The 15070-nt window shown below is 53.8% G+C and overlaps 2 protein-coding genes across 2 annotated transcripts; both read left to right on the forward strand.

Annotated features, from left to right (window-relative positions):
* The first annotated feature begins 966 nt into the window (after positions 1 to 966).
* On the forward strand, positions 967 to 3689 carry LOC146420378 (inositol 1,4,5-trisphosphate receptor-interacting protein-like 1). Its single transcript, XM_085048331.1, has one exon. The coding sequence runs from the start codon at positions 1156 to 1158 to the stop codon at positions 2656 to 2658; it is 1503 nt and encodes a 500-aa protein (XP_084904457.1). The 5' UTR covers positions 967 to 1155; the 3' UTR covers positions 2659 to 3689.
* A 2363-nt stretch (positions 3690 to 6052) lies between these two features.
* On the forward strand, positions 6053 to 11865 carry LOC146420379 (uncharacterized). The gene is made up of 4 exons (XM_085048332.1): positions 6053 to 6146; positions 9696 to 9774; positions 9963 to 10554; positions 11838 to 11865. The coding sequence occupies exons 2-4, from the start codon at positions 9723 to 9725 to the stop codon at positions 11863 to 11865; spliced, it is 672 nt and encodes a 223-aa protein (XP_084904458.1). The 5' UTR covers positions 6053 to 6146; positions 9696 to 9722.
* Positions 11866 to 15070: the final 3205 nt, after the last annotated feature.

Consider the following 15070-nt stretch of genomic DNA (forward strand, 5'->3'; position numbering starts at 1 on the left):
CTGTATGAGACAGAAGAAGGCAAAATGCTGAGTCCTGCCCATTGGTCACACCCACCCCGTGCAGTGTTACAGGCTGGGGCAAGAGGGGCGGGAAAGCTGAGAAAGAAATGGCCCTGGGGGTGCTGGTTGATGGACGGCAGTGTGCCCGAGTGGCCAAGAATCCAATGGCATTTTGACTTGTGTGAGAACCAGTGGGGCCAGTGGGACCAGAGCAGTGATCGTCCCCTGCTGTGGGGCACTGGTGAGGCTGTTCCTCCAATCCTGCCTTCAGTTTTGGGCTCCTCACAACAAGAAAATCATGGATGTGCTTGAGTGTGTGCACAGAAGGACAACTGAGCTGGGGAATGGTGTGGAGCACAAGTCTGATGAAGAAGGGCTTAGGCATGTGGGGGTGTTTAGCACAGAGAAAAAGTGCCTCAGGGAGGGCCTTATGGTTCTCTCCAGCTCCCTGAAAGGAGGTTGTAGCCATGCGGGGGTCAGTGTATTCTCCCAGGAAACCAACCATACGACCAGAGGAAATTACCTCAAGTTACTCCACGGGAGGTTTAGATTGGATCTCTATTCCTTCACCAAAAATGATATCAAGGTTGTGAACAGACTGCCCTATGAAATAGCACAGTTACCACCCTCAGAAAGATTTAAAAGAAGGAAGTTCTTTGAAGAACATTTACTCAAAGGCAGCCTTAAGCAATGAACAAGAGCCACTCTGAGTGGCTGAGCTGGGCTGGGGACAAAGAGTGGGGCTGGCCTGGCTGTGATGCGCTGTGGCACCTGTGACATCACAGGGGATGTGTCACAATGGGGGCAGATATAAAAGGCCCCAGCAGACAATGCTGCCCCGGCTGAGCCTGGGCAAGTGGTGAGTGCACACTGGAGGTGGAGGGGAGGCAGGGCTGGGGCAGAAACGCTGCACCTGGGGGTGGCTTCTCCCCATGCATGCAGGGACAGCCCCTCACAGGGGAGCCTTGGGCAGGGCACGGTGCTGCTGCTGCTGTTGCTGCTGGGGCAGCAGGACAGGCCTTGCTTCCTGCCAGCTCTCTGGGGCCCTTTCCTTCCTGCCCCCACATCCCTGTGATTCCTGCCCCTGCTGCCCCCTCTGCCAGCTGCCTCCCTCCCAGCCCCACTCAAGGCCTTCTCTCCATCCTCCTGCAGACCATGGAGTCCTGGATATTCCTGGTCCTTGCTTTGCATAGCCTTCTTCAGTACCCACAGCCCATGGATGGTAGTATGGATGTGAAGACACTGCGACTGCACGTGGAGTTGCGTGCAAAGCGCCTGGAAGAGGAGAGGATTCGGCTGGAGCAAGAGTTGGAGCAGCTCAGACTCCTGGAGCAGAGTGGCTGGGCCTGGGGAGACCTGCTGGGGTCTGCCTTGCAGTACTGGCAGCTCTGGCCATTTCCTGTCATCTTGGTCTCTCTCTTGGTCTTGTGGTTTACCTGGAGGGAAAGGAGCCTGAGGAGACAGGAGCATGAAGAACAAAATGATGGTACAAATGCATTCAGAATTGCAGATGCAAATGTAGTACACGATGTTATTCACGTGTTCATAGGATGGAGGCTAATGTGGCGCATCCAGTGGCCTGTACAGGACCTGGAGACAGGCTGCATGTGGACAACTGACCTGATGGACAGATTCATCAATTTCTCTGGACGCGTCTTGTCAAACAGTTTCTACCCGGTGCTGCAACGAGCCATCCAGGTGGGCAATGCCTTTGAAGGCTGGACTGCCCGAGACGAGGATGTTGTGTATCGCTTTCTTGTACCCATGACTCCTCCCCAAGGGCACTCCTTCCACCTGGAGTTGGCCAATGCAATGTGGAGGCCCGGCAGGAGCTTCCATGTCCGCGTGGAGCTGGAGTGCACCTGCACAAGGGAGCAGCAGGCTGACAACATGCTGTGCTTCCTGCACCACCCCGAGGAGGAGCTGAGGAGGAATCAGGATCCCAGCCTCCTTCGCACCCTGTGCACCGGCTCCTACCTTGATGTGCAGAAAACAGGCCTCTGGTTCTACCAACTGCTGAGAGACATCTGGCCAGCTTTGCCTCAGTCACACAACTGGCGTCTAGTGCTGCTGCCCTCCAGACGCTCCTGCCAATTCAAGGTGACCAACGGCAGAAAAAGCTTCAGGATTGAGATGGTCTTTGGGGTGCAGCGAGGCGACTCAGACGTCTTTGTTAGCAGCGAGTCTAGAAAGCCCCTCACCCCAAGAACAAGGTGGCTCGAGACCTTCGCCGTGGCAGAGATGAAGTTCTTCAGGCACATCGCCAGGCAGGCTCCCCCTTACAGCTTGCACCTCAAGTACCTGCAGTTCTTCACCTGTCTTCGGCAGGGCCTAGGCTTTTCCAGCTACACCATGAAGACCATTGTCATGCACCTCCTGAACGCTGTACCGGTGTCACAGTGGCAAATGAGACATTTCCTGAGGCGAATTGTGGATATCAGCAACAGCCTGCGCTTAAGCCTGGAAGACAAACATCTGGACCACTTTATTGTGGGCAACCAGAGGCTTCCTGAGGAGATCACTTTGCCCCCAGATGTCCAAATGGCTGAGACACTCAATCTCTTCCATCGTATGGCCGTGGATCCTGTTGCTCATTCCCAGGTGATAAGTCAGTACCTGGATCTGCAACATCGTCTCCTGGAAATCCTTAAGCCTTGACACCTTGGAAGAGGTTCTGCTGCACAGAGATGTGCTTGAGATGCTCACAGCTGGCGGCAGAGAAGCAGCTCATTGTACAAATCTCCTCCTTAAAGGAGAGGAGGATGCATGCAAAGACTCTGGCAAAGGTCCCACAGCCTCTCCTGCTGCCTCAGCAGCTAGGGGACCACGGGAGTGTTTATTCTACCTCCTGGTATCAATTCATTTTCCAAAACAAGTCACCCAGATCCGCATTAAGCCCCACTTGCATACAAACTTTCCCACTCCTAAGAGTGCAGATGAAGAGAGCACATGCCTTACACGCATGGCCAAAGCCACCAAACCCCACCTGTAACATGCAATTGTTCCAGCCCTGTGGGAAGGACCTAAAGTTACAGTATGAAGGAAGTGGGAAAGTGGGGCAGAAAAAGACAAAAAACCAGGGAAGAAATGACCAAGAGGAAAAACTAGCTCTGCTGGCCTGGGATCAGACAATGGACTGTGTCTCTTCCTGTCCCCAGAAGGGACACCTTTAGGTCAGCATTGTACCAACTGTGTTGGAGCTGACCTGAAATCTTGTATATAGAAGTATCTTGACTTTTATTTCCATGATAAATCTATCTAATTAATACATATTATATATTACATGGTTCATTAGTTGTCATATATAATATTAAAAGACAAGAAAACAAAACCATACACTAGATAATATCAAAAGTAAGAAATCTGTCATTAGTATATAATGAGAAAAAATAATTATAAATATTTGAAGATTTTTTATTATGAATATATATTAATTCTGTATTGCTATGACGGTTTTAAATTATGATTAAACAATAACAATAGAGCACATATTTAGTGTTGTCACTATCTGTTGTGACACTTAGTAACACTCTTAGTGCATTTAGGTCTGGAAAGATCTTCATAAAGTAGATCTATTTATTACATAGATAATATATATATTATATAATCCCTCTATAATACTATTTTTATATACAAGTAAAACCATATATAGTGTCACTATCTGTTGGGAGGCATTGCTTCAATAAACTACAATAATAAAAAATCTGGATAGTTCAAGCTTTTATTAATCTCAGCCAGACCTCTAGCATTGGTAAATCTCACGAGTTGTCAATCTGGGCTCGTCAACAGTCTCCTTGAACTCAATCAAACTTGCAGTGCTGAACTGGTTCTAATCACAATCTGAGCCCAGCTGCCCCAAGCCCTGTGATCACAGAATCAAAGAACGCCTTGGCTTGGAAGGGTCCTTAAAAATCCTCTTGTTCCAAGGCTGCTGCCATGGGCAGGGACACCTTCCACTCTGCCAGGCTGCTCCAAGGCCCATGCAGCCTGGCCTGGAGCACTGCCAGGGATCCAGGGGCAGCCACAGCTTCTGTGGGCAGCGTGGGCCAGGGCCTCAGCAGCCTCAGAGCCCACAGTTTGTGCCACACCTGCGGCCTCAGCCCGCCCTGTGTCAGTGGGAGGCCACTGGCCCTGGTGCTGCCCCTGCAGGCCCTTGTAAACAGCCCCTGCTCCTGCAGGTCTCTGGTGGTGCAGGGACTGACAGGCCGCAGGAAGGTGCCCCGGAGAAGCCCTTGGAGAGCACTGGGGGCCAGCAGTGCCACCATCAGGGCAGCAAGCAGGGCCTGGCGCGGCCATCGGGGCGGGAGGGCACTGGGCGGGCGCTGAGGCCCTGCCAGCTGGAGCAGGGAGCTCTGCTGGGCGGCCTTCCTCCTTGTTCCCCCACTTTATACACTGAGCCTGATGTCCTGGGCTCTGGAATATCCCTGGGGTCACTTTTGGTCACCTGTGTCTCCTCCCAAGCTCCCATGCAATGCTGGGCTTACAGGTGGACAAAGGGCACCTCCAGGAAGGAGGGTTCAGGGAGTCCCTGGGGCTGAGGAAAGGAGGCTTTGGGGACTGGGAGAGGCAGCAATGGGGCTCCAGGGGCTGCCAGGGTCAGGAAACAGGGAGGGTCTGGGGGCTGTGAGAAGGGGCAGATCCTGGAGCTGCAGGTTGGGAGACACGACAGTGCCTGAGGGAGCACAGGGGGAAAAGGGAATCCCTGGGAATTCCCAGGATCCCCTTTGGGACCACGCTGGGACCCCCTGGCACCCTCTGGGAATGGAATGGGATCCCCCTGGACCTCAGTAGGAGCCAAGATGAGCTCAGGTACTCCCAGTATGACCCTGGTCACTTCCCCTCACTCCTTCTAGGATCTCTGTTGCTCCCAGTATGAACCCAGTTATTCCCAGTCATTCCCTATTATGATGCAATTTGTCCCCAGTACAATCCCAGTTGCTCCCAGCTCCTCCCACTTCTGCCCAGTGTGTTCCCAGTTCTCCCAGTTGCCCCTAGTATAGTCCCAGTCATTCTCAGTTACTCCTAGTATGATCCCAGCGTGTCTCCAGTTGCTCCCAGTTGACCCAGCTGCGGTTCTAGTTGCTCCCGTTCACTGGCACTATGGTTCCAGTCAATCCCAGTATGATCCCAGTCACCCTCAGTGTGATCCCAGTCTCCCCCAGCATGGGTCCAGCTGCTCCCACTCTGATACAGGATCCCAGTTGCCCCCAGCATAGTTCCAGTTGTTCCCTGTTCCTCCCAGTCTGATCCCAGTTACACCCAGTGTCCCCTAGTATCATCCCAGTCCCACCCAGCATGGTCCCAGTCATGCCCAGTTATCCCCAGTGTAGACACAGTCACTCCCATTCGCTCCCAGTTGCTCCCAGTGTGGTCCCAGTTCCGCCCAGCATGGTCCTGGTTGTTCCCAATGTGGTTCCAGTCAGCTCAGTAGGGTTACAGACACTCCCAGTATATCCCAGTTGCCCTCAGCATGCTCCTTGTCATGCCCAGTCACTCCCAGCAACCCCAGTAAGGTTCCAGGTGCCCCAGTACAGCCCAGTCATTGCCAGTATAATCCCAGTATGATCCCAGTACAGCCCAGTCATTGCCAGTACGATCCCAGTATGATCCCAGTACGATCCCAGTACAGCCCAGTCACTCCAGTGCTGCACTGCTGGGATCCCCCACCCCTCTCTGCGTTCCCCCCTCCCGCATCTCCAGGCTCCCCACAGGAGCCCCAAGGGCTGCAACTCCCTGCCCAGACTCCCCAGCAAGGCCACTTTGGATCTGCAGCCCCCAGTTTTCCCTGTTTCCCTCTCCTTTTCCCCAGGCCGGGCTCCCCCTGTCCCCAGCGCTGGGCTGGGAGCAGCCGAGAGCCCCGCGCTGCCCATGCCGAGCTGTCCCGGCTGCATCCCCGCTCCTCCCGCGGCCTGCGAGCGACTCGGCAACGGCGGAGGAGGAGCAGGGAGGAGGAGGAGCGGGAGAAGGGATTGGGGCAAGGAGGAGAAGGAGGTGGGATTAGGGCGGAGAAGGAGGAGGAGAGACAGAGCGGGAGGAGAGGGGGGAAGAGGAAGAGGAGGGCCAAAGGAGGATCGGTCAGGAGCCACGCGGTCTGGGATTCCCTGAATTCGCAGCCCCCCTGGAGCATCGCCGCCCCCATCCCGCAGGTGAGCGGGGAGGGGGAGCTCGCCCCAAATATCCGGGGGGTCCCTGCGTTTGGGGTTTTTTGGGGATGTTTGGAGTTTTCGGGACTCCAAAGCCGAGCCGCAGATGCCCCTCGGGGGGACATGGGGGGTTCCCCGGGAGGTGTTTTTGGGGGTCCCGGTGGCGGTGCGGGCAGAGCCCCGATGGGGGGCAGGGGGATGCGGGTCCCCCCGCGGTGGGGGTTGGGCTCTGCCCGGGCCCTCCAAGCTCTGCCCGGGGCCACGTGGTGACCGCGCCGGAGCGGGGCGGGATTGGGGACACACCGGTTTTGGGGACCTGCGGGAGCCGCGGCTTCTCTTCAGAGCCCCAGGGAGAGGAGACCCCCAGAAGCCCGGAGAGGGGAGTCTGCGAGGGGGAATGCCTGGGATTGCTGGGACACCCGGCAGGGGAATCTGGGGGCTGGAGGGGCGGGATGGCCGGGAAAGGGGTTCAGAACTCCCGGGTCCTGCAAGTGGCTGCTCCCAGTGTGAGTCCAGTTGCCCCCCTGGCCCCGTGTGGTTCCAGTTTCCTCATCACTGCCAGTATGAGCCCAGTAACCCCCAGTATGATCCTGGTCACTTCCCCTCACTCCCTCTAGGATCCCTGCTGCTCCCAGTATGAACCCAGTCACGCCCAATCATTCCCTATTATGATGCAGTTTGCCCCCAGCACGGTCCCAGTTGCTCCCAGTTCCTCCCTCTTTTGCCCTGTGTGTCCCCAGCTCTCCCAGTTGCTGCTAGCATAGTCACAGTCACTCCCAGTACAATCCCAGGATAAGTCCAATATGATGGCAGTCTCTCCCTGCAGCGCCCCACTCACTCCCACTTGCCCCCAGCTGCCCCAAGTGTGGTCACAGTTCCCTCCAGCACATTCCCAGTTAGTCCCAGTATGGCTCCAGTCACCACCTGCATGGTCTCAGGCACTCCCAGTATATCCCAGTTGCCCTGAACATTCTCATAGTCATTCCCAGGCACTCCCAGTTACCCCAGCATGGTTCAGTTGCCCCCAGGGTTATCCCAGTCAATGCCAGTACATCCCAGTTGTCAGCAGCATGCAGCTTGTCATTCCCAATTGCTCCCAGTGTATCCCCAGTTGGCTCCCAGCATGGGCCTAGTAGCTCTCAGTAAGCCCCAGTCAGGGTCCACTGACACTCACTATAATCCCAGTATGATCCCAGTCCCTCCCAGTATGATGGCAGTGGCCCCCAGTGGGATCCCAGTTGCTCCCTGTCAATGCCAGTATGACCCCAGTAGCCTCCAGTGTGATCCCCATGTCTCCCTGTCTCTCCCAGTATATCCCAGTTGCCTCCAGCATGGTTGCAGTCATTCCCACTTCCTCCCAATTGCCTTCAGCATGATTCCAGTTGCCCACAGCCACTCCCAGTCAATCCCAGTAAGATTCCAGTCATCTGAGTGTGATCCCAGTGTCCCCCAGCATGAGGCCAGCTGCTTCCACTCTGATCCCCGTATGATCCCCGTTGCCCCAGCATAGTTCCAAGTGTTCCCAGTTTCTCCCAGTATGATCCCACTTGCCCCCAAGTGGCCCCTAGTATTGTCCAAGTCCCTCTCAACAGGTTCCCAGTCATGCCCAGTGTGGCCCCAGACACTCTCTCTTGCTCCCAGTTGTCCCCACCATGGTCCCAACTGTTCCCAGTGTGATTCCAGCCAGCCCAGTTTGGTTACAGACACTCCCAGTATAATTCCAGTTGCCCTCAGCATGCTCATAGTCATTCCCAGGCACTCCTAGCTGCCCCAGTAAGGTTCTAGTTGCCTCACAATGATCCCAGTTACTCCCAGTTGCCTCCAGCACGGTCCCAGTTTCAGTCAGTGTCCCAAAGTGTTGTCCCAGTTTCTCCCAGCATGATGCCAGTTGCCCCAGTTGTGGTCTCAGTCTCCCTCAGCATGGTTCCAGTAGCTCCCAGTTGATGCCAGTTGCTCTCAATGTGTCCCCAGTTTTCTCCCAAATGGGCTCAGTAACCCCAGTCAGGTTATGCAAATGCTCCTCAGGGACACATTGGGGGGTCCTGATAGCGGTGCTGGCAGAGGCCCTGGCAGGGGGTGGGGTGATGGGGGACACTGGTTTTGGGGCCCCCTGGGAGAGCCATGGGAGGGGACAACTTAGAGGGGTGATGGCAGAGCTGGGGAACCCCTGGCAGCCTGGAGGAGGGACCACTGGGACCCTAAAATGGTGTTATGGTCCAGTAAGGAAGGTTCTTTGGAAATACCTGTGCCCGAATTAAGGTGCAAATGAGACCATAAGCCAGTCAATAGTATGAGTTTTATTTGATCATAAATAAGAGAGAGAGAGTGAAGAAGAGAGAAAAGAGAAGTAGGAAGAGAGGTGGGGGGGACAGAAAGAGGGTGACAGAGACAGAATAAAGAAAATATCACCATCCATGGATCCCAACAATGTTGTGTTGATCCTCTCCAGCTGCTCTTCTCAGTGGTGATGGTCCCCCAAAAGCACAGAATGCCATGGGTTAATATGGACTCAGGCCAGGTGGCAATGTCCAGGCATGTCCCCCCGGGGCAGGGGGCAGTCTCTAGCAGCAGACTCTGCTTGCATCACGTGCACTCCTGTGGTGCAAGGCCTAGCATTTGGGGGTCTTTGATGGATTGTGACTCCCCCTCAGCTGCCTCTCACGTGAAAGTCCCGTGGATGTGGCTTGTGGGGTTGGGGGTTCCACAGCTGGACAGTTTGTGTAACGGAGGATGTGTGTTTATTGCCTCTGACCAGAGGTTACACCATGCACCCCCAACCTCCTCCATGTCGGCTGGAGGTGAGCTGTGCTCACAGAAACCTGGCTTCTGTGAGCTGTGCTCTGCCCTCACTCCAAACTCAGCCAGGGATGATTCTCAGAGCAGCTGGTGGCTTTGGCCTTTGTGGATGCATTCCTTTCCCTCAGCCTGAGATGACTGAACAATAGGTTTCCCTTTATCTAATCTCAGCAGTTTGCCTTTCAGTCCAAAGTCCCAGTCAGGTATCTTCAGGGAGGCTTCTTTGATTGTAGCTTCTTTATACAGTTTTTGTTCTAATGAGCAAAACTTTATATCAATGTTTGAGGCATGAACTATTTCAGTCTCTGACAAATGGGGACTCCCAGAGGGGACCACCAAGAGCCCTGGCAGCCTGGAGAGAGAGAGACAGGAGAGAGAATCCCTGGGACCCCCAAAACCCCAGGCTTCCCTAAGCAGGACTGCAGTGAGAGGAGACCCCCAGAATGGGGAATTTGGTGAGGGGGAACCCCTGGGATTCCTGGGACCCCCGGCAGTCTGGGGAGAGTGGGGATGCTGGAGAGTGGGGACCCCCAGTATACATGGGACCCCTGCAACCCAGACAGCGGGGAGGCCCAGAACCCCAAAGTGGACAGACCAGAGACAGGGAACTGCTAGGAGTGTTTTTTGGTGCTGAATTGTTGTGATCTGGAGGGTTTTATGGACCTCAGATGCCTAATGACTTCTAGAGATGCAATCGGAAAGGGTGACCTTCAAACACAATGTAAAATAAGTCACACTTGTTTTCCCCTCAACCAGGATTTCCCATTCCCAGACCTTGGCTGGATGGAGGAGAAGGCTGTGAGGAAGAGGAAGATGCCCAGGGACAGCCAGGCAGGTGAGGAGGAAGTCCCTGCCCCTTTCCTGCTCTCTTCTCCTCCATCTCCCAGCCCAGCATCACCCCTGGCTGCAGGACAACCCTGCTGCTGACTCTGTTCTGCTGGGGATGAACTGGGGGGATCTCCTTCCCCTTCCCTCTGGCATGGAGGCAAATCCCAAATCCTCTCCTTGTCCTTTCTGCCCCAGGCAATAAGCTGAAGGCAGAGACCAGGGAGGAGAAATCATTGCAGCAGAACCTCATGGAAGAGGCCATTTTGAGCAGCTCCATGACCCAGGAATCCAACCAGGAGGAAAAGCCCCAGAGATGCTGCACAAGGAGAGGCTGCAAACCCAGCCCAGGGTGCTCTGAAGGGCAAAGACCCACCCTGTGCCAGGAAGTTGGCAAGAGCTTCAGCTGGAGTTCAGTGCTGGAGATTGCTGAGAAGCTTCATGAGACCGAGAAGCCCTACGAGTGTGGGGAATGTGGGAAGAGCTTCAGAAAGATCTCCCACCTTATGGACCACCAGCGGATCCACACAGGGGAGAGACCCTATGAGTGTGGGGAATGTGGGAAGAGCTTCAGCCAAAACTCCCATCTGATCCGCCACAAGAGGATCCACACCAGGGAGAAGCTCTATGAGTGTGGGGAATGTGGGAAGAGCTTTAGCCAGAGCTCTGACCTGATCCGTCACAAGATGATCCACACAGGGGAGAGGCCATATGAGTGTTCCGAGTGTGGGAAGAGGTTTCACACCAGCTCAGATCTCCTCAAGCACCAGCAGATTCACACAGAGGAGAGGCCCTTCCGCTGCCCTGACTGCAGGAAAGGCTTCAAGCGCAACTCCACCCTCATCAGTCACCGGCGCATCCACACTGGGGAGAGACCCTATGAGTGTGGGGAATGTGGGAAGAGCTTCAGCCACAGCTCCAGCCTGATTTGCCACCAGAGGATCCACACAGGGGAGAGACCCTATGAGTGTCCCGAGTGTGGGAAAGGCTTCTCCAAGAGCTCTAACTTGACCAGACACCAAGAGAGGCGCCATTAAGGGAAGCCCTGCGAGTGCCCTGAGTGGGGGAAGAGCTTCATGCACTGCTCCATATTCATCCCCCATTGTGGGACCCACACTGGGAAGAGCCCTGGTGACCCACACTGCCAGTGACCCAGTGTTGTGGTTTGACCCTGGCCAAATGCCAGGCACCTACGAAATCTGCTTTCTCTTCTATCCCCTGCTGCAGCTGTGCAGAGGGGAGGGGAAAAAAACCCTAACAGACACACACACACACAGGGCTCATGAGTTGAGATAATGAACCAGGCAGGATGCACTGAGGGGTAGAACTGATTGAGAACTTAAAGTTGCAAAGTGGTTTATTGGTAACCTAACCCTAAACAGAGTCAGAGGAGGCAAATGAGAACTAAAGATAAGCTCTTAATACACTGTTTCTCTGCTCACCCCCTCCCTCTTTCCCACCAATAGTGCAGGGGGTTGTGGTGGGCAGGGTATGGGTTTTTTTTGGTCAGTCCATGACCAAAATTTCTTCTGCCATTCAGGGAGAGGAGTCCTCTACTTAGCCATGGGTCCCTCCCACTGGAGACAGTCCTCTGCAAACTTCTTTGCCGTGGGTCCAATCTCTTGAGCAGCAGCCACTGGAATCTGCTGCCCCATGAGTTCTTGTCCACAGGGTTCAGAGCTCTGAGCCCAGGCCAGGCTGTTTCCATCCCAAGGAACAAGGCCTTTCCCTGCACTGGGACTCCCACTGGATCACAGCTTCCTCCAGGCATCCACCTGCTCCTCTAGCGTGAGCACCTCCCCACGGGCTGTGGGTGGATCTCTGCACCCCTTGTGGACCCCATGGGCTGCAGGGGGACAACCTGCTTCACCATGGTCCTCACCATGGCCAGCAGAGGATTTTCATCTCTGGTTCCTGGAGCACCTCCTCCCCAACCTTCTCCACTGACCTTGGTGTCTCCATGTTGTTTTCCCTCACATATTCTCACCTGCTCCTCATCCTCTGTCTAAAAAGAAGTGCTTGCTCACATTGTTTTGATTGCTTCTTAAATATGGATGTCCTGGGGCTGCCTAGGCTGGGGTACAGGACAACAGTCTCATAGTTGTGCTGGCAGAATGTGTCTACCTGAGCCCATCTGTTCTCCAGGAATTCTGTTTTTGTTCCAGTCCCTGGCCTGCCTCTCCCCATGTGGGGTGTGCCCCCCAAAGTGCCCAAATCACTGCTGAAGTGCCTGAGCTGCTCCCAGCTGTGGATGTTCCTGTTCACCAGCCTCTCCTGGTCAGTGCCATGGGGGGTGGGAGGGGGTTTAGGGAATCCTAGGGGGGGTTGGGAGGGGCTTTTGTGGCTTTTGGGGGCATTTGTGGTGCTGAGAGGGAGTTTGGCATGCTCTGTGAGAGAGGTTTGGGGTCCTGGCAGGGCTGTGTGACTTGGAGAGAATTTGGGTGGGTTTAGGTGGAGATGGGAATGGGGTTATGGTGGCTCTTGGGCCCATTTATATTGCAGGGAGTGGTTTGGGAGCATCCTAGGAGGAGCTGTTGGGTGGTTTGAGGGGCCTGGGAGTGGCTGTGGGGCTGGGAGAGGGTTTTTGAGTGGTCATGACAAACCCAGACCCCCAAAGCTGCCACCATACCCCACCCCCCAAGGTGCTGCTGGGGTTTGGGGGCTCCATGTTGGAGTTCATCCTCCTGGCTCTGCAGGAGAAGGTGAAGGGTGTCCACAGGGGTCATGTGTGTCTCTGAGAGTGTGTGTGACCCCCCCATCCCAGTGTCACCTCTTTTTCCCTCCCCACAGGGCTCCTGACCCAGCTCCTGCTCCCCCCAGGAGGGAATTTGGGGAGGGGGCAGAGGGGGTGCACAGCCCCTGCCGGGGGATGACTCTGAGCCAGTGCCCTTTGTGTTGCACCAACCTGGGCTTGGGGCTGCAGGAGGAAGAGGCTGATGGGAAGCAGATCCTGCAGGTGGGACAGTGCTTGGGGTCAGATCAGCAGTGTTGGACTTCTCTGGGGGAACTGTGAGGGTGGGCAGGGTGGAGTAACCTCCCAGTGAGCTCACCCAGTCCCCTGTTGCATCACACAGCCACCCTGTGATGTCACAGGCAACTCTATGATGTCACACCTCCCTGTAATTTCATACACCTGCCCTGTGATGTAACAGCCACCCTGTGATGTCACACACCCCGCCTTTGATGTCACTACCCATTCTGTGATATCATAGCCCCATCTGTGATGTCACAGCACCACCCTGCAGTGTCACAGCCTACTCTGTGATGTCCCACAGGCAGCTCTGTGATCTCACAGCCCACTCTACCATGTCCCATCACCATCCTGTGATGTCACACCTCTCTGTGATGTCACACAGCCTCCTCTGTGTCACAGCCTGCTCTGTGATGTCACACATTCACTCTATGATGTTGCAGCTGCTCGATGTCCTCACACAACCCATTCTGTGATGTCACACAGCACCTTTCTGACATCACAGCTGCTCTGTGGCTCTATGACAGTCACAGAGGTGTTACCAACAATTCAATAAAATAAAAACCTCCTTAACCCCAATGCAGCATTAAGCAGCAGCATTTTTCATTCTGCCAGATGCACAGGGAATAGCTCCTCCCAAAGCTGTGCATGCTGAGCACAGGAAAGTTCCTGTTTATAGCCTGTACTTTACATACATATTCAATGACTGTCCCACAATAAACTTACATATGATAATCTTTCCCCAAAATCATTACCATATTTCCCCCACCCTTTGCACATCTGTTCTTCTGTCCTGGGGCTCTCTTTGGTGGTCCCTGGTGGTTGGTGACCCCAAAGCCGTACCTGACTGCCTGGTGAGCTGGTAGAAGTTGGCACACCTGGGCTGATTGCTTCCTACACAGTAAGCATGGTGTGGTTCCAGGGGCCAGGGGGTTCTGGAGAATAAGCATTGTATGAACCCAGCAGGTGCAAATGATTCTTCATCTGGCAACATTCCCCCTCTTTGAGGCTTGGAAAGCTTCTCTTCCCTTCAAGCCTTCATAAGCCTCACTCTGCTCTTTTACTCACATTCTGTCAGTTCCTCAGTTGCATTCACAGTTGTATTCTTCACACAGCTTAAAACAAGTGTCATAATCACAATTATTACTGTGATCCCAATCATATTTTACAAAAGTAAGGCCAACCAAGCAGTCAGAGAAAATCCAAGTCCTTTAAATATTTTATTCAACCAGTTACTTTCTAATCCTCCCCTTAATTCCCTGCTGGATGCAGCAACCAATGTTATCCTCTCTGCCTAATCATCCAATTCAGCATCACATTTAGAAGGTGCACACAAGTTTGTTGTTTCAATTCAAGTATCCTCATACTCCATGTAACAGCAAAAGATCTAATGACAGTTTGTTCTGTAAGGTCATTTTAGTTGTGGCTTTCAATTGCTCATTTATTTCAGTAAGCCCCAACTGAGTTGCATTCACTAAAGTTCCCATTTGCAGTCCAATGGTGTGTGTTTGGTCTGTTCCTAAAGGCAGATCTCTGAGGAGTAAAGATGGATTCTAAAATCCATCCCACTGCAGTTCCCATGCTGGGATGTTTCCAAGTTTCATCCCCTTTAACCTTTCCCCACAGCTGGGTTCCCAGGGGTGACTCCTTCCACAAGGGACATAACCTTAAAACCCCAAGTGTCCATTGTGCTCTTGATTCCCCCAAGGGCAAATGTGTGCCCCAAATTCCATCACTTCCCACCCATCCTGAGTGAACTAATGATTTTACCATGTCCTGCTGACAGTCTGTGTCTCGCCAAGCTGAACTGTTTGTTAGGTGAGACCTAACAGGTGTCATTAAGAAAGGCAGAATAATTTCTACAGACACATCCCACCCTCAGAGCCTGGGCCACAGCCATGAGCCACTGTACCTCAGGATTCCAAACAGTTCAAGTGTCTATCCAAATGCAATTCCACTTTTCCTTTGCCCTGGGATCCTTTGGCCTTGGCCTTATTAAATCAGGGTATTTTATACCCACCTGTAAGGGGTCCTCTGGGAGGCCTGGGCTCCCTTCCCAGTCCAGACACCACTGAACTGGCTGGATATATTCCCACTGTCCTGTCTGAGGGCTATTCCATACTTCTGGAATTTGACATCCCCAAGGGGTGTAATCTGTCAGCCAATAGGTATTTCCTGAGGTGATTTCCAGATCCAGTTTTGAGTTTTTACAATTCTCAACAGTATCGTTCTGATCTGTAAGAATTCCTTTGGAAGGAATATTCTCCTTCCATCCCTTTCCATTTGCCCTGGGTGCTACTTCCTTCCCACACCTGTTCCCAGATTTTTGTCAAAG

Source organism: Lichenostomus cassidix, unplaced genomic scaffold, assembly GCF_008360975.1.
Source record: "Lichenostomus cassidix isolate B80296 unplaced genomic scaffold, HeHo_3.0 HiC_scaffold_892, whole genome shotgun sequence".
In the NCBI taxonomy this organism is placed as follows: domain Eukaryota; kingdom Metazoa; phylum Chordata; class Aves; order Passeriformes; family Meliphagidae; genus Lichenostomus; species Lichenostomus cassidix.

Excerpts from the sequence above, each read along its gene's own strand:
- LOC146420379 (XM_085048332.1), top strand. The coding sequence starts at position 9,723 with ATGGAGGAGAAGGCTGTGAGGAAGAGGAAGATGCCCAGGGACAGCCAG. Across the intron at positions 9,775-9,962 it reads GCCCAGGGACAGCCAGGCAG|GCAATAAGCTGAAGGCAGAG; the intron begins GTGAGGAGGAAG and ends TTTCTGCCCCAG. Across the intron at positions 10,555-11,837 it reads CAGATTCACACAGAGGAGAG|GCTGGGGTACAGGACAACAG; the intron begins GCCCTTCCGCTG and ends GGGGCTGCCTAG.
- LOC146420378 (XM_085048331.1), top strand. The coding sequence starts at position 1,156 with ATGGAGTCCTGGATATTCCTGGTCCTTGCTTTGCATAGCCTTCTTCAG.